The sequence below is a fragment of the Myotis nattereri genome (genome assembly GCF_964212035.1).
Source record: "Myotis nattereri genome assembly, chromosome: 4".
Taxonomy (NCBI): domain Eukaryota; kingdom Metazoa; phylum Chordata; class Mammalia; order Chiroptera; family Vespertilionidae; genus Myotis; species Myotis nattereri.
This window is the reverse complement of record NC_138079.1, coordinates 81934037-81955568: the sequence shown is the minus strand read 5'-3', so window position 1 is coordinate 81955568 and position 21532 is coordinate 81934037. Positions and strand designations below refer to the sequence as shown.

The 21532-nt window shown below is 43.2% G+C and overlaps 1 protein-coding gene across 3 annotated transcripts in view; it reads right to left on the bottom strand.

The window, feature by feature from the left end:
- The window catches only part of TMEM120A (transmembrane protein 120A), a 63494-nt gene that overhangs the window by 34532 nt on the left and 7430 nt on the right, over positions 1 to 21532 (bottom strand). For 2 of the 3 annotated variants that reach the window (XM_081090429.1, XM_081090427.1), the window contains exons 2-5: positions 16808 to 16911; positions 11646 to 11707; positions 7404 to 7539; positions 2336 to 2484 (exon numbers count right to left, since the gene is read on the bottom strand). In XM_081090429.1, coding sequence (XP_080946555.1) covers positions 2336 to 2484; positions 7404 to 7539; positions 11646 to 11707; positions 16808 to 16910 — 450 coding nt within the window. In that variant the 5' untranslated portion in view covers position 16911. The remainder of the gene's footprint in view (positions 1 to 2335; positions 2485 to 7403; positions 7540 to 11645; positions 11708 to 16807; positions 16912 to 21532) is intronic. The other variant, XM_081090430.1, reaches the window with a different exon arrangement.

Here is a 21532-nt window from a genome sequence, read left to right as displayed (position 1 = left end):
AGTGAGGAGTGTCTGTAGGATGCGGAGATTGGCTATACACCTGTTGAGCTGAAAATCATAGTGTGGTTACCTCCATGAAAGTACAGAAGATAGTCCTTTGGAGAGCTAGATTTGGGAACAGGTATGACCTCAGACATGGGTCCTCACCTTTTGCACAGGCTGGTTGGAACTGCCAAGTCAGCGAGGCAAGGAGAGGCTACAGTGATCACAGTCCCTGTGGCTCATTCAGGAATTCGGGTGAAGGATTATGGATGGATGGGGGGTCATGGGCTACCAAAGGAAGGAAAAGGTTGGGAATTAAGGGTATTCCTGGCTTAAAATCTCAGCTGGCTTTCTCTCTGAGGAATCTTCAATAATTAACAGCCCTCCGCCCCAACAAAGCTCCAAGGAAACCGGCAACAAAGCTCCAAGGAAACCGGCAACAAAGGCCACCAGCAACACACAGAACCAGGTGAAGTCTGAGTGAGAAGAAGGCACCTCCCCTCCACCAACAGCAGCCAAAGGGGCCAGGCCTCGAAGGCTGGAAGAGAGGAGATGTCCGTGAAGCTAACCCACACCCTTCCCCACTCTCAGCCCCCAGCAAACCCAAGGCTGCCCAATTCTGGGAATGGGAAGAGATGAGATTTGGCTTAAGATTGGAATGTTAAACCAGCCTAGCTTGTACTAGACTGACTGTCCTTATTCCCTTTTAAAAATTATTTCAAAAATACACAAAAGTAGAAAGAGCAGTGTAATAAGCCCCTAGATCTATCACCCCTCTGCAAACATTATCAACTAATGGCCAATTTTGTTTCATCTATACTGACTTCCAACCAATCCCAGATTATTTTGGAGATCTCAGACATCATATTATTTTACCCATATATATTTCATTATGTCTCTCTAAAAGATACCAACTCATATTTTAAACTTTTTAAAAAATATATTTTTATTGATTTTTTACAGAGAGGAAGGGAGAGGGATAGAGAGGTAGAAACATCAATCAGCTGCCTCCTGCACACCTCCTACTAGGGATGTGACTGCAACCAAGGTATATGCACTTGACCGGAATCGAACCTTGGACATTTCAGTCCGCAGGCCGACACTCTATCCACTGAGCCAAACTGGCTAGGGCCCAACTCATATTTTAAAAAATATAACCATAATAATGTCATCACAACCTAAAGAAAACACAGGGTGGCCCTAACCGGTTTGGCTCAGCGGATAGAGCATCGGCCTGCGGACTCAAGGGTCCCAGGTTCGATTCCGGTCAAGGGCATGTACCTTGCTTGCGGGCACATCCCCGTGGGGAGTGTGCAGGAGGCCGCTGATAGATGTTTCTCTCTCATCGATGTTTCTAACTCTCTATTCCTCTCCCTTCCTCTCTGTAAAAAATCAATAAAATATATTAAAAAAAAAAAAAAGAAACACAGGGCAAAAGTTTACAGTTGTGAGTATACAAGAGTTTATTCTTGTATTATTATTTATTAATTATTATTTTCCATACAAACTATAAACCTACTTTTGTCCTACCCTGTATAATAATTCCTTACTATTATCAAATGCCCAGTTAATATGCACATTTCTCAAATCGTTTTATGACTAAATTGAAATTTTTCATAATCGAAAGGGGCCACAAAGTATGGAATCTCCACAAGATGGTACTAAGGGCAAAAATGAGAGCACAGCTAAAGGCAATTACTGAAAAGAATGAAACCCTTAGATGTTTGCATTCCACTGCAGTCAGATTCCTCAATAAACCAGGTACTGCACAATGCCGCCTAGGGATGGATGCCTGTCTGCCAATCATGGCTATCCAATGCTTGCTTTACATGCCCTCACCCCTCTTCCTCACAAGCTCCTCCTCCTTTAGATTTGGCTCCAGAAGGTAGTGCCTCTCCTCTGGGCTCCATACACCTCGTGTGCCTCTTGGCCACACCCCTTGACTCCCCTACTAGATAAGAACTTCTCAAAGGCAGGGACTGCTTTCTCATCTTTTTGTATCCTCTGGACCCAAAAGTTAAGAAAGTTGAGGCAGCTTGAATCATGACAACCATCCCTGCCTTTCTGACTTTGACTATAACGCACACTCCAGAATTCCCCTGCCTTCTGAATAGGCCTCATCTTTGAAACTCCATGTTGGCTTTTCCCCAGATGTGACAATTATAAATTCATAATCTTGGACTGGACCTCCTGGCTACCCCAAGTTCATTTCCCAAGCCCAGCCTTCAATATTTTTTCCATCTTTTCCATGTTGTCTGTCTCCTCTTTCTCCTACCCTGTTCCCCAACCCATGGTTTTCAAGGGAAGGCCATGCTCCCATCTGAGCCTGCCTGTGTTCAGCACCCTGCCTTACCTGCGGCATCCAGATGATCTTCTGCGTCCGGAAAAAGTGGTACTTGGCTGAGAAAGACTCATAGCCCCCTCTCAGGATCTGGACGGGGTGGCGGGTGAGGTGAGCTAAGGCTCTGCCACATTCAATGGCAGGTCCTCCGGCAAACAGTTCTAAGAGTGGAGACCAAAGAAATGAATGTCTCCTGTGTTCCCCACTTGTCAAAAGCTTCAACGAATGGCCACTTTATTCTGAAAAGCAATTATCTAGGAGGCTGAAGCAAACATAGATATGGGTGTTACAATTAAAATGTAAAAGCAACTTACCATCAAGAAAGTTAATCTTTTTCTGTAAATATATATAGTATTATATATTGTATGCTACATTATATGTACCATACAAGTCACCTACTTGTACAGGGTACAGCTAGTGTACAATTCAATGGTTTTTAGTTTAGTCACAGAGTTGTATAATCATCACCACAATTTTAGAATATTTTCATCACCCAAGAAACCCTGTACCAGGGAGAGGGGTTTGCTCCTCATTTCCCTCCAAAGACTCAGCTCTAGGCAACTGCTAATCTAACTTCTCTATGGATTTACCTATTCTGGACATTTCATATAAATGGAATCATACATTATGTCTGACTTCTTTCACTTGGCATGTTTTCAAAGTTCATCTATGTTGTAGCACATGTCAGCACTTGATTCCTTTTTACAGTTGAATAATATTATATTGTGTGGCTCTACCACACAATATAATATTCATAATCCATTCATAAATATTGGTGGATGTTTAGGTTGTTTCCACTTTTTGGCAATTAGAAATAATGCTGCTATGAACATTCATGAGCAAGTTTTTGTGTGCACATGTTTTTATTTCTCTTGGGTACATTCCTAGGAGTGAAATTGCTGAACCATGTAATAACCCTACATCTAACTTTTGAGGAAAGTGCCAAACTTTCCACAGCGACTGCACCATTTTACACTCCAACCAGCAGTGTATGAGTGTTGAAATTTTTCTACATCCTCATCAACAATTGTCTTTTTTATTATAGCCAACCTAGTGGGTGTAAAGTGTTATCTCATTGTGATTTGTGGTTTTTTAAAATATATTTTTATTTATTTCAGAGAGGAAAGGAGAGGGAGAGAGCGATAGGAACATCAATGATGAGAGAGAATCATTGATGGGCTGCCTCCTGCAAGCCCCACACTGGGGATTGAGCCCGCAACCTAGGCATGTGCCTTGCCTGGAATCGAACCCGGTACCTTTCAGTCCACAGGCCGATACTCTATCCACTGAGCCAAACCGGCCAGGGCCTCATTGTGGTTTTGACATCAATTGAATCTAAAATGCTTTCATTGATCTATAGATTCACTATTGGACAATATGCAAATTAGATATATGTGGTAGGAAGTTTGTATAATTAAAACTAAACCAAAATATTCCAAGGCCAGGATCTGACCGCTAAAGAGAAATACTGTGCAGCAGACTCTGGAAAGTTAGCTAAAGGAGAAAGGGATGGGCATGGACTCTGACAGCTATAATGAACCTTTGTCCAGGGAAAGGAGGCCAATTCCAGCAGGGGCTGCTGAGGACAAAAGCCGCTTGAGACCCATCTGGAGAAACTGTATTTGGGGAAAGAGCCTGCAGACAATAGCAAGGCCAGGAGGAAACCTGTAGCTGGCAAAAGAGGAGCCAAAGCCCACCCCTGAAGGCCTGACTTGGATGCCAGAGAGCCCTGGATCTCCCAGGGTCTCACAGCCCCATCTCCCTCTTGAGTAAGAGACTGATGGGGTAGGTCAGAGGGTCCAGGCGAGTTAGGGAGAGAGTTCCAGGCCACTGCTGCCTTTAAACCAGACAGCTGCTCCCCTGCCAATGTCACACAACCAGCTGGAGTATTCACATACAGGGATGATGGGGTTAGAGATGGAGGAAGGCCAATTTCCAGGAGATAATTAGAGACTCAGACAGAAAGCCAGGGCCCAGGTATTCCAGCAAGGATGTAATGGGGTTAATGTTTTTGAAACGTTAAAGTTGTTCATTTCGCCCTAGCTGGTTTAGGTCAGTGGTTGGAGCATCAGCCTGTGGACTGAAGAGTCGCAGGTTTGATTCAGGCCAAGGGCACATACCTCAGTTGCAGGCTTGGTCTCCAGCCTGGTAGGTCGGGGCATGTGCCCAAGGCAACCAATTGATGTGTCTCTCTCACATTAATGTTTCTTTCTCTCTGTCTCTCCCACTCCCTCCATTCTCTTAAAAAAAAAAATCAATGGAAAAAATATCCTCCAGCGAGGATTAACAACAACAACAACAAAAAATGTTTTTTTTTAATTTGTTCATTTCTATTCCCATTAATCTTGAGTTCTCCATTGACATGAGGTTTCTCACACCTTGAACTGGGTCACCCACTGCTTCAAGGGGAGGAGGGCAACCACCTGGTACAAGGGAGTCATCACTTAGCCTGACCTTTAAGTTAAATTATTTGAGGTCCCTAGCCAAACAATTGTCTTGAAAGTCAGATTGTGCTGAGGGAGGAGGAAAGGAATCCAAAAATTCCCAAAGCTTCTCTTCACAGTTGGTGTAAATGTCCTGGTCCAGGGAGCTCCACCCACACATATCATGAGTCCATTGTGGGTGTCTCTAATCCATGTTTGCAAGGAGGATTTAACATAAGGGAAATGTTGCTCATACAAGAAGGGGGCTGCCCTTTGCATGCTAAAAAGAGCTTAGAGAGAGCATCCTAGGGACTAAGACAAGGGAAGATACTTCCTGGATTCCTAAGAAGACACCCAGCTGAGGGGGGTAGAGAGCTAAAACCAGCTGTGCCCAATCCCACTAGGATTCTGAGACTCCCGCAGCAGAGGCGTGGAGTGGTTAACCTAACATTGGAAGCTGCAGCAGGCCCAGGGATGAGCACGTGTGAAATGTCAGGGAAAGCCTGGATAGGAGGGCACAAGGCTGAGTCCCCAAGGATCCAGCGCCATGCACTGACAAGGCAAAGGGAACCACTCATGACTTAACGCTAGACGTGGACATTTTGGGCACAGCCCATGGCCTAAGGCCCCACAGGCTGGGCGGCACCTCTTCCAGAGGTCAGCAGAAAAGGTCTACATAGAGACCAACACCTGCTTCGAGGATGTGATGAAGGTTCCCCCTCAAGGAAATCTTTCCCAGAATTGCTTGAGGGTCAGGGAGGTGCGTGCTTAACAGTGGAAAGGAGAAAGGGGTGGTGAGAGAAACCTTGATATGGTCTTCTACCCCAAAGACTGAATTTACCTGAAAGATGCCACTTTAAAGGAGAAAAGTTGCCTTGAGTGGGCAAGGTGTGTGCATGTGTGGTTTTGGTTTTTATTGTTTTGCTGTTATTTTGTGATTGTAGTTACCTACTCAGTGAGAACAGGGGCTGCATAGCACGGTGAGGTCAGTTATAGAATGTAGAGAAGGTTATTTTTATTGAGCACTGTTCCCTAGGGTTTCAGGGTCCAGCCTACAATCCCAGGATTGGCAGACCAGACCCACCTTCATAGGAATGTACTGCAGACTGTGAGAACTTGGGGAAGATAATTTCCTGGCTAAGGACCTCCTGGGAAGACTGGCTTTATTAAAGGTGGAAACCTAGTGCCACCCAGTGACCATCTGTGTGAATGCCCCAGCTCACAGACCCACCTACACATAGTGACTGAGCCACAAACAGCAGAGCCCCATGTCAATGGCCAGGGGCGGTCAGCCCAAAGCAGTGGCTGAATGGAGATTGCTGTGGAACATCAGTAAAGCACATTAGAACCAATCACGTTTTAATGCTCCAGCTCAGGGCTTGAGTGACTTTGCATTGTTTTCCAACATCACTACTCAGGCCTTAGCAGACTGGACAGAGCCAAACTGCCTAGGTTTGAATCCTGGCCCCACCACTTACTAGGTGTGAGTTTTTTTTTTTTAAAGTCCACAAATTCTTTCAAATGCCTCCCTTTAAAAGGTTGAGTCTAATTCCCCTCCCCTTGAGGGTAGACTATACTCAGTGACTTCCCTCTAATGAATAGAATGTGGTGGAAGCAACTGTGTATAAGCCCCAAGACTAGGTCATAAAAGACATGTGGCTTTCCCTTTCTTTCTCTCTTTCTGATCACTCACTGGGGGGCGGGGGTACCAGCTGCCATGTCACGAGGCCATGCAAGCAGTCCTATGGAGAGGTGTATGCAGTGAGGAACTAGTCTCCTACCAACAGCCGGAATGAAACTGAGGCCTCCTGGCTATAGCCATGTGAGAGAGTAATCTCAGACGGAGATCATTCTGGCCTAGTCAGACCTTCCAGTGACAGCAATCTTGGCTGACACCTTGACTACAACCTCAGGATAGACTGTACCAGAACCTGCCAGCTAAGCTGCTCCTCCATTCTGGACCCACAGAAACTATGAGATAATTACTGTTTGTTATATCCAGCTACTGAGTTTGGTGGTAGTTTGCTATATGGCAATAGATCATTCTCTAGGTGTGAGATCTTGGGCAAGTTACTTTGCCTTTCTGGGCCGTAATGTCCCCATCTATAAAATGGGGATGTTACCTTTTAGGAGACAATTCTCCATGGTCTCTCACATCTTGACATGTCCTTTAAACAAGGCAGTGGCTTTTCAAGGATATTTATATAACCAACAGCTTTAGAAGATAGACTGTTTTTCCTCCGGAGCCAAGGATGGGTAGGCTTCTGCCCATTATAAAAGATTCAGACCCCCGAAGCTCAGAGTTCTTCTAAAATACAATGCACTACATGAATAAGTGTACTTGGCTGCCTTCATGTCACCCTGTGAGAACTGAGACTTGGGCACCAGTGCCGGAAAATGAAGACATTCTGGTTATTTTTAATTGCTCTGAGTAATAAAGTCCTTTGTCTCTGACCCAGGAGCCTCATGTCTTCAGCCAGCATCTCTGAAATGGTGGCAGGTTCAGAGCTCTTCCCAGTTCTTCATATTGCCATCCTCATAGGGAGGTACTGCAGACTGCAGGAGTTGACTCAGGGAGAGCACCTGACATGGTTCCTGGCATGTGTCAGAAGTGTTGAATAACTGTTAACTTATTCTATGGCTAGTGTAAAACCTACCGTTTTTACTACTGTCAGAGCTGTCACTGTCATCTTTTATAATTAGGTCCAGGCAGCTGGAATTTTTATCATACACCACACAGTACTTCACACACTCTAGATCCACAGACTCCGGGATAAGATATTCATCTGCCTCCTAAAGAAACCACAAGAGACGCTTGTTGGCAGGTGGGTTCAGATGAACAAATATTCCCTGCACACCAGCACCAGGAGGAGCTGGAGGTAGGACTGTGCCTGTTTGCCTGACTGCACATGGGCACAGAGACTGGAGAGTCTACTAAATTCCAATGATCTTCCACACCTTCATCCCCTGCTATGAAAAGCTGACCACAGTGGACTGGACCAGAAATAAGTGCCTGGCCAAAGAACAGCCTGCCTACTGACTCACCAACTGAACTAACATACCCTATCTCTGGGGGCAAGTGGTTGTTGATAGGGGCCAAAGCCAAAATCCCTCATAAGAACATTTGAATAAGCAGAAGTCATAAGCAAGCAGATAAAATGAGGCCAACTGTAAGCTCAAATATAAGCTTTGTGAGAGCAGGAACACTGATGTACCCTGAATTTCTAGAACAATGCCTGGCACGTTAGGCCATAAATATGGTTAAAGGAAGGAATGGGCAAACAGGTCCATGAGGTCATGAAGAGTAGTTAGGAAGTGGTTGAGTCACCATCATGGTGGACACAAGGGCAGGAACAACAGGTGCCTCCTGCCCACAGGGAATGAGCTCTCACAGAACCAGACCTTCCTAGGATCCCAAAGGGAATTCCAGAGCTCCAGAGACCTGGCAGGGCACCGGCCCGGAGGTTAGTCCTCATTTGTTCTCAATGCTTCCCGAAAGTCCCCACTAACTCAGGGGAACCTGAGTCTTACTCTGTCCCTTGGGACTAGTCTGGTTGACATAAGAGGCCCTGACAGAGGACCTGCATGTGGGCTAGGACTAGTACACATCTACTCTACAAGGCAGAGAGATAAAGCCCATACAGGTACCGGGAAGTTCTCTGTAATATGAAGGGGAGAAATCATATTTGTCTACAGGAATTAGCAGACCGTTGGTGCTCAGATTATGAGCAGGATTCATTCAGGTGATAATGAGGAAAGGGGGGTTCTGGGTGTGGAAAAGAGCATGAGCAAAGGGAAAAGTGGAGCAAATGGGAGAGCAGGGAGAGGTGGGGCTGGACATTCATCCAGTTATTCAATAAACATTCATTCAGAACCTACTTTGCACTTACACTGTAGGTTCTGGAATACAGAGATTTTTTTAAAATACAATTTTATTGATTTTTCAGAGAGAGAAGGAATAGGGAGAGAGACAGAAACATTGATGAGAGAGAAACATTGGTCAGCTACCTTCTGCATGCTCCCTACTGGGGATTGACCCCACAACCCAGGCATGTGCTTTGACCTGGAATTGAACCAGTGACCTCTTGGTTCATGGTTCGATAAAAAAAAAAATTTTTAAGAGAAATTGCCTGAGTTGGTCTGGAGGACTCAGAAAGGAGCACAGGGCAGGAGGCATTTGAGATGAAGCTGCAAAGGCAAATGGAAATTTGCCAGATGGACAAGGACTGGAGGGGTATTTGAGGCAGAAGGAACAGCTTCCAGTCATTCCCTTTAGTCAACAAAAAGCTACTGAGTACCGACCTGATGTCGGGAACCAGACAGAGCATCCAGTATGCAATAATGAACAATGCATACTCCCACTCTGGACTCAGAGAGAGCAGTATGTTCAGAGATCCGCATGGACTCTATTTCCGAGATCTTAAGAGACCACTGGTTGTAAGATGCACCACCAATTTAACAACAGTTGCAATCAGGAGTGTACATAAAAAGAGGGATTTATTGGCATATAACAATACTCCAGGTAGGGCAGGGAGCAACTGGTCCCAAGTAAAACCTGAACCAGGGCTCTAAAGCCCAGACCTCCCTCTCAGGCTCCACTCCTCTGCTTCCCCTGCACACTGACTTCACCTTCTCAGACAACTTTTCCTGAAGCCCAAGTCATGGCCACCAGCCATAGCGATGCCCAGACTCCAATCCTCCAAACTTCGTTACCAAAACAGAAAGAGCTGCCTTCTTTAATTCCAATTCTAAGTTGTTCGGTTTTTATCCTTGGCTGATTTGTGGCCAGGGTTTGGATGCTATTGTACTGAGCTCACTAGACCCCCCTGGTTTGAGCAGGGAGAGAAGTTCCCCCTCAAAAAAGGGCGGGGTGAGGCGGAGTGCCAGGCAAAAAATAATAGATGTGTTTTTCAGGCAAATCAATTGTAGGATACATTCCAATTTTAGAAATGTGAAAATATGGGGGGCTGGAGGTATGGGCACCTTAGAACCAAGGAAATGCAGCAGGACAATGCTATTGAGGTGTTAGGTGAGAGAAGCATGCTGGAGATAAGGCTGGAGAGGGAGGTGCATCAGGTAGAGAGGCTGGGAGTTCCCTAAAGGCGCAATCTACTGGAAAAAACATTGGTGAAGGGAGGCAAGAGGTGTCAGTCTGCCTAAGGGGTTCTGAAGGGCTGAGATAGAGAGAATGGCTCTTTTCCAGAGTTGGGGGTGCTACAGAATCAAAGGGACATGCACACTTGAGAGTTGAGTTGAAAACTGAAGGCCATGCATCTTGAAGGGGCTCTGAATATGCTACAAAAAGCAAAGAAGGAAATGCGGGGGATTTAGAGCTAGAGGAATGGAGACAGGGAGTTGAAAATCCAAGGGCAAAAAAACAAATAGAAAAACACACCAAAAAAAAAAAAGATAAAGATGGATTGTGCTTGGGAAAGCATGTTAGACAGTAAGCTTATCCTGGAAAAATACATGAGCCAGGGCCCATGCTCCCTGTCGAGTTATGTCTGGGAAAGAGCTAGAGTTAGAATTACCAGTGGCAGTGGGACAAACTTTTAGAAGTAAAATTGACAGGACAGCTCAACTATGTGCATACTTGAAGCTGGAAGCTTGGGTAAGATCTTTTTTAAAAAAATATATTTTATTGATTTTTTGCAGAGAGGAAGGGAGAGGGATAGAGAGTTAGAAACATCGATGAGAGAGAAACATTGATCAGCTGCCTCCTGCACACCCCCCACTGGGGATGTGCCCGCAACCAAGGTACATGCCCTTGACCAGAATCGAACCCAGGACCCGTCAGTCCGCAGGCCGATGCTCTATTCACTGAGCCAAACCGGCTAGGGCTTGGGTAAGATCTTTTTTTCTTTTTTTCTTTTTTTTAATATATTTTATTGACCCTTTACAGAGAGGAAGGGAGAGAGATAGAGAGCTAGAAACATCGATGAGAGAGAAACATCGATCAGCTGCCTCCTGCACATCTCCCACCGGGGATGTGCCCGCAACCCAGGTACATGCCCTTGACCGGAATCGAACCTGGGACCCTTCAGTCCACAGGCCGACGCTCTATCCACTGAGCCAAACCGGCCTCAGCTTGGGTAAGATCTTTGAGCAAGAAAATATACTAATAGATCTGAAGGAGACCAAAGATAGCCCAGTGGTTTTCTTTATAGGTAGCAGAAGGAGAAAATGAAGCTGAACCAAAGAGACAGAGAAGGAACCCGGGAGGCAAGAAAGAATCTGGAAGTCAAGGGCAGAGAATGTGGTCAGGACTGCAGAGATCAGAGATGGATCCTGAGTGAAGGCTGCCAGGCTTGGCAATGTCTTGAGAAAGAAGATACCCCGTGGAGGTAGAGAAAAGGGCCTCACTCCCGGAGTCGGGCATGGTGACTGCTGAAGAAGGGCTTTGGCTTTTTAAATAGTTGGAATGGAGAAAGGAAGATGGGAAGGGATCTGATGGAAATGGGAGGGAGCTGTTTCAATCTTTGAGTTACAGTAAACATATGGTTTATTCCCCAAGTAAAATAAACCATATTGGATAAATGTATATGGAACAGACTCTCTTCTGGTCTGTTCCCTAAGTAGAACAAAAGCTCTGAGAGGGCAGGGACAATGAATTAAGGGCATCTTGTATTTTGTTCCATAGCCAGGGTCTGGAACAGTGCCTGGCACATAAAGGAATTAAATCAATATTTGTTTGATGAAGCTTTTGACCATGGTGGTAGGAGGGACACCTTAGGGAGTGTGTGAGACCCTCATGTTGGATGCACAAGGGTGGTCCTGCCTCTGCTGCCCAAAGTGTCCAAGAGTAGATGCCACCTCCTGGATCTAGGATAAAACTTCCCACTCTTCCCATCCTCTGTAAGACAGCCAACCTGCCCCAGATTCTGACTCTACCAGGATACCTTCTTCACTCGACGGGCTGTAATCACATGGCTTTCATCGTACTCCTGTTTGGAACGCACATCTGAAAAGGAAGAGTATTTAACTAATAACTGTATTTGCAAAAGAGCGCATGACCAAACTACTTAGAAAATTCACATCATCATCATCATCATCATCATCATTATATATTTGTTTGGCTGGTAAGTGATAGCTACTGTCAGCTTAAAACTCAAGGTGTTGTTCCACTATTCTGAGCTGCCCACACCAAGACTCACCTGCCCCATTACAATCACACATCCCTTTAAGGGGTAGTGAGACCTTGTATCTTGATTTAGGGGCAGTTTTCTCTGAGGCCCAAAAAAATGAGGAGGGGAGAAATTAAAGCCAGGGTGAGCGCATTCTAAGTGCCCCCATGGGATTTTAGACCCTAGAACCTAAGAGCTAAGGTTCTAATGCTCCTGCAAGGACAAAAGGTGCATTATTGATGCTCCTCAAAGTTGGGGGAACATGGAACAGAAATTAAGCCTAATGCATAAATGCTACAAATGACTGTTATCCAAAATATAGAGTTCCTAATGTTCAACAATAAGAAAACAAACAACCCAATTTAAAAATGGTTAAAATATATGAACAGACACCTTACCAAAGAAGCTATACAGATGGCAAATAAGCAAATGAAAAGATGTTAAACATCATATGTCAGAAGGGAATGGAAAATTAATACAACACTGAAATACCACTTCACAGCTATTAGAATGTCAAAAATCCAAAACATGGACAACACCAAAGGCTGGTGAGGGTGTGGAACAACAGGCACTCTCACTCATTGCTGATGGGATGGCAAAATGGAACGACCATTTTGGCGGACAGTTTGGCAGTTTAAACTAAACTAAACTAAACACATTCTTATCGGCAATCATATTCCTTTTATTTTATCTCTGTATTTCCCCATTCAAAAGCCTACGCACAGATGTTTATAGCAGCTTTATTCAGAATTGCCAAAACTTAGATGCAATCAAGATGTGCTTAAGTAGTGAATAAACTATGGTAGATCCAGACAATGGAATATTATGCAGTGCTAAAAAGGAAACTGCTACCCAAGCCATGAAAAGACAGAGGAAAGTTAAATGCACATATAAGTGAAAGAAGCCAATCTGAAAAGGCTTCTTGAGTTTTCTTAGGCAGGTACTTTAAGGGGGCTGGGGTTATTCTAGGGATGTGACCTTGAGCTGTATGATTCTGACTATATGACATTCCTGAAAAGGCAAAACTGTGGAGATAGTAAAATGATCAGTGGTTTCCAGAGGTTAGTGGGAAGAGAGGATTATAAGAGCAGTGAAGCTATTCTGTATAATGCTATAATGATGGATACATTTCATTATATATTTGTCCAACCCCACAGAATGTACAACACTAAGAGTGAACCCTAATGTAAACTATGGACTTTCGGTGATAATGGCGAGTCAGAGTAGCTTCATCAGTTATATAGACCGTGATGGTACTGGATGTTGATAACTGGGGAGGCTATCTGGGGGCAGGGAATATATAGAAACTCTCTGTACTTTCTTTTCAATTTTGCTGTGCTAAAACTGAACATAAAACCTAAAAAACAAAGTCTATTTTAAAAAAAAAAATAAGGAAGCATTAACCATAAAAAAATATTGACAAATTTAATCCTTCAAATTAAGAACATCTATCTCTTTTCATAAAAAATACAATATTCAGAAGGTAAAAGGGCAAGCCACAGAATAAAGAAAATATCTGTAACACAAATAATAGAAGATTTGTACCCAGAATGTATAAAGATTCATAAACCAACGGAGGAGAAAAAAACTTTAGACATCTGAAGATATCTTTATTTTAAGACATCTTTAGAAACAGCTCAAGGTCACATCCGTAGAATAACCCCAGCCCCCTTAAAGTACCTGCCTAAGAAAACTCAAGACTGCCACAAGAACTTAATTGGTTGTTCCACCCAACACCTGAAGATAGGGGGGCCCTGTCTCCCAGCCTCTGGGGAGATAGGAGCCCTACTTTGATGAGTGCTAGTTAACAAACCCAGATGGATTTCACTTGGACTAGTCCCCATCCCCTTTGTTGTGATTTTTCACTTCCGTGACTCTACGGAGCCCCTATTTGCCCCTCACCGTACTCCCTCACTCTCCCTTTAAAACACCAGTCAACTCTGTGCAAACTGAAATTGAGTTCAATTCATTTTTCTCCTTATTGCAAGAGTATATTACTGATTAAAATCTGTACTTATGACTTTTTTTTAGAAGTGAAAATTTATTTTTTTTCAAGAAAAACGATTTTAAATATAAAAATGTTACATGCAATAAACGTTAACATTTCAAGAAAAATTATCTTAAATATGTTACATGAAATTATTCAAGAAAAATGATCTTAAATATAATATTACATGCAATAAACATTAGTATTTCAAGAAAAAAAGGATTTTAGGTATAATAATATTATCAAAACTGTACTAACATAGTATGAGATCAAAAAGTTGTAGGAAAGCCAAAACCGGTTTGGCTCAGTGGATAGAGCGTCGGCCTGCGGACTGAAGGGTCCCAGGTTCGATTCCGGTCAAGGGCATGTGCCTGGGTTGCGGGCACATCCCCAGTGGGAGATGTGCAGGAGGCAGCTGATCGATGTTTCTCTCTCATCGATGTTTCTGACTCTCTATCTCTCTCCCTTCCTCTCTGTGGAAAATCAATAAAATATATTTAAAAAAAAAAGTTGTAGGAAATATTAAAAATCTGCAAATAACAGGATTACTTCTATTAGATTCCAAAATATTTATTTTCCCTACTGGCTCTATTTTTGTTCATCAGTTTATGTTGTTCATTATATTCCACAAATGAGTGAGATCATGTGATATTTATCTTTCTCTGACTGGCTTATTTCACTTAGCATGATGCTCTCCAGGTCCATCCATGCTGTTGCAAATGGTAAGAATTCCTTCTTCCTTACAGCAGCGCAGTATTCCATTGTTTAGATGTACAACTGTTTTTTAATCCACTCATCTGCTGATGGGCACTTAAGCTGTTTCCAAATCTTAGCTATCGTAAATTGTGCTGCTATGAACATAGGGGTGCATATGTCCTTTCTGACTGGTGTTTCTGATTTCTTGGGATATATTCCCAGAAGTGAAATTACTGGGTCAAATGGGAGTTCCATTTTTAATTATCTGAGGAAACTCCATACTATTTTCCACAGTGGCTGCACCAGTCTGCATTCCCACCAGCAGTGCATGAGGGTTCCTTTTTCTCCACATCCTCGCTAGCACTTGTTTGTTGATTTGTTGATGATAGCCATTCTGACAGGTGTGAGGTGGTACCTCATTGTCGTTTTGATTTGCATCTCTTGAATGATTAGTGACTTTGAGCATGTTTTCATATATCTCTTGGCCTTCTTTATGTCCTCTTTCAAAAAGTGTCTATTTAGGTCCTTTGTCCATATTTTGATTGAATTGTTTATCTTCCTTTTATTAAGATGTGTGAGTTCCCTGTAAATTTTGGAGATTAGACCCTTATCAGAGATAACACTGGCAAATATGTTCTCCCATCAGTGGGCTTTCTTATTGTTTTGTTGATGGTTTCTTTTGCTGTGCAGAAGCTTTTTATTTTAATGTAGTCCCATTTGTTTATTTTCTCCTTAGTTTCCATTGTCCTAGGAACTGTATCAGTAAAGATATTGCTACAACATATGTCTGATATTTTGCTGCCTATAGATTCTTCTAAGGCTTTTATGATTTCCCATCTTACATTTAAGTCCTTTATCCATTTTGAGTTTATTTTTGTGTGTGGTGTAAGTTGGTGGTCTAGTTTCATTTTTTTTGCATGTATCTGTCCAATTTTCCCAACACCATTTATTGAAGGGACTGTCTTGACTCTATCGTATGCTCTTGCCTCCTTTGTCAAATATTAATTGAGCATAATGGCTTGGGTTCTCTCTTCTGTTCCATTTATCTATATGTCTGTTCTTGTGCCAGTACTAGGCAGTTTTGAGAACAGTGGCTTTGTAATATAGCTTGATATCTGGTATTATGATCCCTCCAACTTTGTTCTTCTTTCTCAGGATTGCTACGGCTATTTCGGGTCTATTTTTATTCCAGATGAATTTTTGGAGAGTTTGTTCTAGGTCTATGAAATATGCCATTGGTATTTTAATGGGGATTGTATTGAACCTATAGATTGCTTTGGGCAGTATGGCCATTTTAATGATGTTGATTCTACCAATCCATGAACACAGTATATTCATGATTATACTGTGGCAGGTACAGATGTTATTTGCATACTGCCTTAGACTATCTCAGATAATATATTTTCTATGGAAGAAAGTAGCTTTAAAAATCAAATTTCAACTTATTGAGAGTAAAGAGAGAGTATTCCCTCTTATCATGGTTCCAAACTTGAGCGTGTATAACAGTCACCTATAAACATGGAGATCATGAGGATCCAAGAATATTATGTTACTTGTTTCCCTGTTCACTGACTTACTTTAAGCCTGTACCATAGGTAGGTAAACTGCTGCACATGAATAAGGAGGGATGCACAAAGTTGTTCATTGCAGCACTATCCATTAGAGCCACACAATGCAAGCAACACATTGCAATCAATTAGGAATAGATCCATATCATAACTAACAGTCAAAGCAAATAAATTAGATCTTCACATTTAGACATGGGGGGGAATTTTAAAAATATAATTTTAAGCCAAAAAAAAAGCAAGTTGCATAATGATTGTACATTATGATACTATTTGTATAAATATTTAAACACATTATTGGGGGATGCCTGCATATGCAGTAAAAATGTAAAAATATAGAAGCAGTTATCTTTGGGAAGGGAAAGAAGTGGGTTCAGGATGGGATACAGAAGAGGAGTACATCTGTGTATGTAACATTTAATTAATGTTAAATCTGAGTACATGGGTGTTTATTAGTGTTACTATATATTTGTTAGATGTTTGCTATTTTTCACTAAAACAAGAGGACTCGGGAACATCTAGCTTTAATCTGAAATGATTTCCAAGTCATGTGAATGAGTAGCAGCATTTTACGCTATGCCTAGTAAGTCTGACTTCTAGTCATTTTTTCCTCTATTCCCAAAAGTTTTTTGGTTCATCAAAAATAATGCTTGAAGAGTGCTATCCACAAAATATTTTTAAGTACTTACCCAATAAACAAAGATAGTTGGGTTCAGTCAATCTGGATAGTTTTGTGACCTGATTCAAGATGTTGTAAAGCTCTATTGGTTCACATAGAACCAAATCAGCCATCCTATAGGGAAGAAACAACGTAAAGCATACATAGCCAGGACTTCTGGTCAAGATGGTGGTGTAAACACAGTACTCGCATCATCCTTCCACAATCACATTAATCACGTAAAGCATATTACCTCTTTCTATTTTAAACTAGAGGCCTGGTGCACGAAAATTCATGCACTTGGTGGGGGGTCTCTCAGCCCAGCCTGCGCTCTCTCACAGTCTGGGAACCCGCAGGGGATGTCCAACTGACATCTTAGGCCCACTCCCCAGGGGATCGGGCCTAAGCTGGCAGTCAGACATCCCTCTGGCAGCCTGGGAGCCCTTGGGGGATGTCGTAGGTCCGCTCCCTGTGGGACCCTGTGGGGAGTGGGCCTAAGCCGTTAGTGGGACATCCATAGCCCTGCCTCTCCCACCACCACCCCTGAGCTGGCCAGCCATAAGCCAACTTCTGGCTGAGCTGTGGGCCCCCTGTGGAAGTGCAATGACCACTAGGTGACAGCTCCTGCATTGAGCATCTGCCCCCTGGTGGTCAGTGAGCATCATAGTGACCGGTCATTCCTGGTTGTTCTGCCGTTATGGTCAATTTGCATATTGTCCTTTTATTATATAGGATGAGTGCTCAAAAAGTTAACATGTTGAATTAAACTCTTCCTTAATGCATCTTTGGGCAAAGATTAAAGTAATCATGAACATAATCAGGAAAGCCTCAAAATTCTGTAGTGAGCCCTGGCTGCTGCGGCTCCATGGTTTCGAGCATGGTCCCTTACACTGAAACATTGTGGGCTTGATCCAGTCAGGGCTCATGCATGAGGCAGCTGATCAATGTTTTTCTTTCACATCGATGTTTCTCTCTCTCTCTCTCCCTCTCTCTCTCTCTCGCTTTCTCCCCACCCCACCCCCATCTTCTCTCTCTCTCTCTCTCCATTCCCCTCTCTTTAAAATCAATGAAAAAATATCCTCAGGTAAGGATTGATAAAAATAAGAATAAATTTTGTAGTGAAATGTGTGTAGAGAATAAAATATTTAACTATATAATAACATATGAACTATATAAATAACAACCAAGCTATAAAATAGTCAACAGTTCACTTGTTTTTTAGCATATAATTACTGAGCACCTACTACATGACAGGCACTGAATATAACTGTGGTAAACTAGACCTACCTTCATGAAGGTTACATTCTAGCATGGAATGCAGACACTGGACACAAAATACAAGTAAGAAAAGCACTATAAGAGTGTCAGTGTCCCATGTTGGAGGAGGAGCTAATGAGAGGCCCTAACCTAGTTGCGGGAATCAGAGAAGGGCTGTCTGAGATGTGACTGCTAAGCTGAGACAGGAGGTTGGGCAAGACTTAGCCAGAAGAAGAGAGGGTGAAAAAGAAGGCAAGAACATTCAGTACCTGAGAGAGTTCAAGGAGACTGGTATGGCAACAGCAAGGAGAGAGTAATGAGTGAAGACCCTGAGGAGGCTTATGATAAGGATCATGAAGGTCAATATTGGATGGAGAATTGCTGATGTGTACTGACAAAACCACCTGGCCAGCTTGGGCCCTGGCTCCTGACTGCAGGGATGATACTTGTTCCTGAACATGACTGGTGCTCCAAGGACACTGAAGGGGAAGGGCTGGGCCTGTGCAGCAGCTCCCTGCAGGGAAGCCTCCTTTTAGCAAGGGGTGGAGGCTGCAAGGAGCTGCCCAGCACCAGTAGAAACTGTTGGAGAAGTTGAATCCAGAGGTAGGTAATCTTGATCAAAACAGTTAGGGTCCATTTCAGTTACCATTGTGATGCTCAGGGAGAGCCCAAACCCTCAACACCTCCTCAAGAACTTCTCAGCCTCCCCTCCATCAATTTCAACCTCTACATGGATCATTCATATTAGCACACAAACATCCTCTATATCCATCTTTGTTCTCTTTACAGCAGTACTTCTCAAAAGGGTGGTGCTGAATCACTGTCTCCACTTCCTCAGCTCCAAACTCTCTACATCCTAATCATAGTTGTGCCATTTACTATGGGCTGCCTTATGGTGAGTAATTAGCCTCTGTGTGCCTCAGTTTGCATCTCTGTAAAGTGGGGGTAATATTAGCTTTGCTACTTCTATAAAATGAGCATAATAGTACCTTTTTGTAGTGTGTGGGTTAATGAAATTACACATAAGGTATTCTGAGCAGGGAGGAAATAAATGCTCAGTAAGTGTTGGCTATTGGCACAAGTTTCTCCCCTGGAGCTTCTAACCCTATCAAACCACAGAAACTATTCTTATCAAGGTCATCAACAATGTCCATCTCACCTAATCCATTAGTCACTTCTCTCTGTGCTCAAATGACGAAGCTTCTTAGCTGCATTTACCCCAGTTGAGCATTCCTCCTTCCCCAGTACTCTCCACTTCCCAAAGTCCACACACATACTAGTACTCTCCAGGCTTCCCTCCTACCTCTTGGACTGCTCCTGCTGTCTTCTTTTATGGGAGGCTCTATCTTTACATAAGAATGCCCTTGGTCATAGTCACCTTTCTTCTCTAGCTATACTTTCATTCTAGGAAAGGACTTCTCAGCCTCAGCAGGACTGATATTTGAGGCCAATCTTCTGTTGTGGGGGCTGACCTGTACTTCGTAGGATGTTTAGCAGCATCCCTGGCCTCCACCCAGTGGTTGCCAGTAGCAAACCTCCCCCAATCCAGCTGTAACAGCCAAAAAAGTTTCCAGAAGTTGCCAAATGTTCCCTGGAAGAAGAGATACCAAAACCCCATTCATAGGATTACTGCCACATCACCTTTTTCAATTGCCATTTTCTCTTCTTTTGAATTTGAACTCTGGAGTTAGTTATTGTTATACTGTTACATGTTTGGGAGATTAAGGGTTTCTTGTTTGTTAGGATGCTCTGATCTGACATTTGACATGAAAACAAAGTGCTAGATGCTCTTGTTGACGTCCATCAGTGGGATGGGGAAAATATAACCGTTCTTGGTAACGTCCTTTATAACAATGGTTCGATTTTTTTATTTCAAGAGAATCTTTTTTCCAATGCTCTTCCCACTTTTACCCAGTTTCCTTATCACTTGCTATAGATGGCTTCTGCATTCATGCACACTATGTTGCAGGTCTGTTTCATTTAGTAAACTGAAAATTATTGCTTAATTTTAAAAATGCTAGTTGAGAACCACCACTCTAAAATCTAGAGTCTAGCTGATCCAACTCACTCCTGTATACCAATGAGTCCCAAACTGTACCCCTGCCTGACTTTTCCACTGAGCTCGACTTCACTTGGATGCCTAATTAGCATCTCAAATATAACATAACCAATATTGGGCTTTTAATTCACACATGCCCACAACTCCAATGCATGTTTATCTTTTAGTCTTCTCAGTCTCAATAAATAGCACCATTATCCACCTAGTTACATAAGTCCATCCATAATCCCTGTTTCCCTCCACTCCTCACATCTACTCTATTAGCTCTACTACCTAAATATATTCCAAATCCATCTACTTCTTTCCATCTCCGGGGTTAACATAGACCAAGATATCATCTCTTTCCTGATGATGCAATAGTTGCCAACTGGACTTCTTGTTTTCTCCCTACAGTCTAATCTTCACATGGCAGTCAGAGTGATCTTTTCAAAATATGTTTCTTTGTCTTCACCCCACTTGTCATTACCTGACATTATCACTCATTGTTGGTTTTATCAACAGTCTCCTCCCACTGGAATGTACGGCTTGTTAGGACAAGGACCTTGTCCTTCTTGCTCACTACTATGGTAACCACTGGGGCCTTCTTGACATGATGTCATACACATAGATTCCACGTGTAGGATTCCACATGCAGGTTCTGAAGGATCTCCCCACCCCCACCTCAGGTCAGGTCCTCAGCCTCTGAAAGCCCTGCCTGCAGGCCATTCTGGAGGTGGTGAGTACAGGGGAGAGAGGAAAGGCTTTGGGTCTAGTCCGGGGTGGGCAAACTTTTTGACTCGAGGGCCACAATGGGTTCTTAAACTGGACTGGAGGGCCGGAACAAAAGCATGGATGGAGTGTTTGTGTGAACTAATATAAATTCAAAGTAAACATCATTACATAAAAGGGTACGGTCTTTTTTTTTTTTTTTTAGTTTTATTCATTTCAAACGGGCCCGGATCCAGCCTGCGGGCCGTAGTTTGCCCACGGCTGGTCTAGTCCAACCACTTCGTTAAGCCAACCTAAAAACTGGCTGCAACCTATGGGGCCTATCGCTCACACCCCATCCTTAAGTTCCCACCTACAGTTCCCCATTACAACCTCCATCACTTTATTCACTAGCCCAAGGGGTTGTCTCTTGGCATCCAGGTAAAAACTCAGCCACAGGGATCAACTTCTTCAGACTTATCTCCTTCCCAGAGAGCACTCTCCCTGGTCAGGCAAGAACTGCCCCTCATGTGCTGGTCAAGTGCAGGGGGATGAGAGCAGTTTCTGAGCCTCACAACAGGGTTCTGAGAGATGACACAACCCTATGAGCTGAAGATCAGTGGTACCACTAGCCCTGGTGGGTAGAGGGCTGAGAGCTAACATCCCTTTGAACGCTACACTGAAATCTACAGGATTTAAGATGTTCTGGCTCCACTGTTTGAGCCCTAAGAATATTTTGATATTGCACTATTA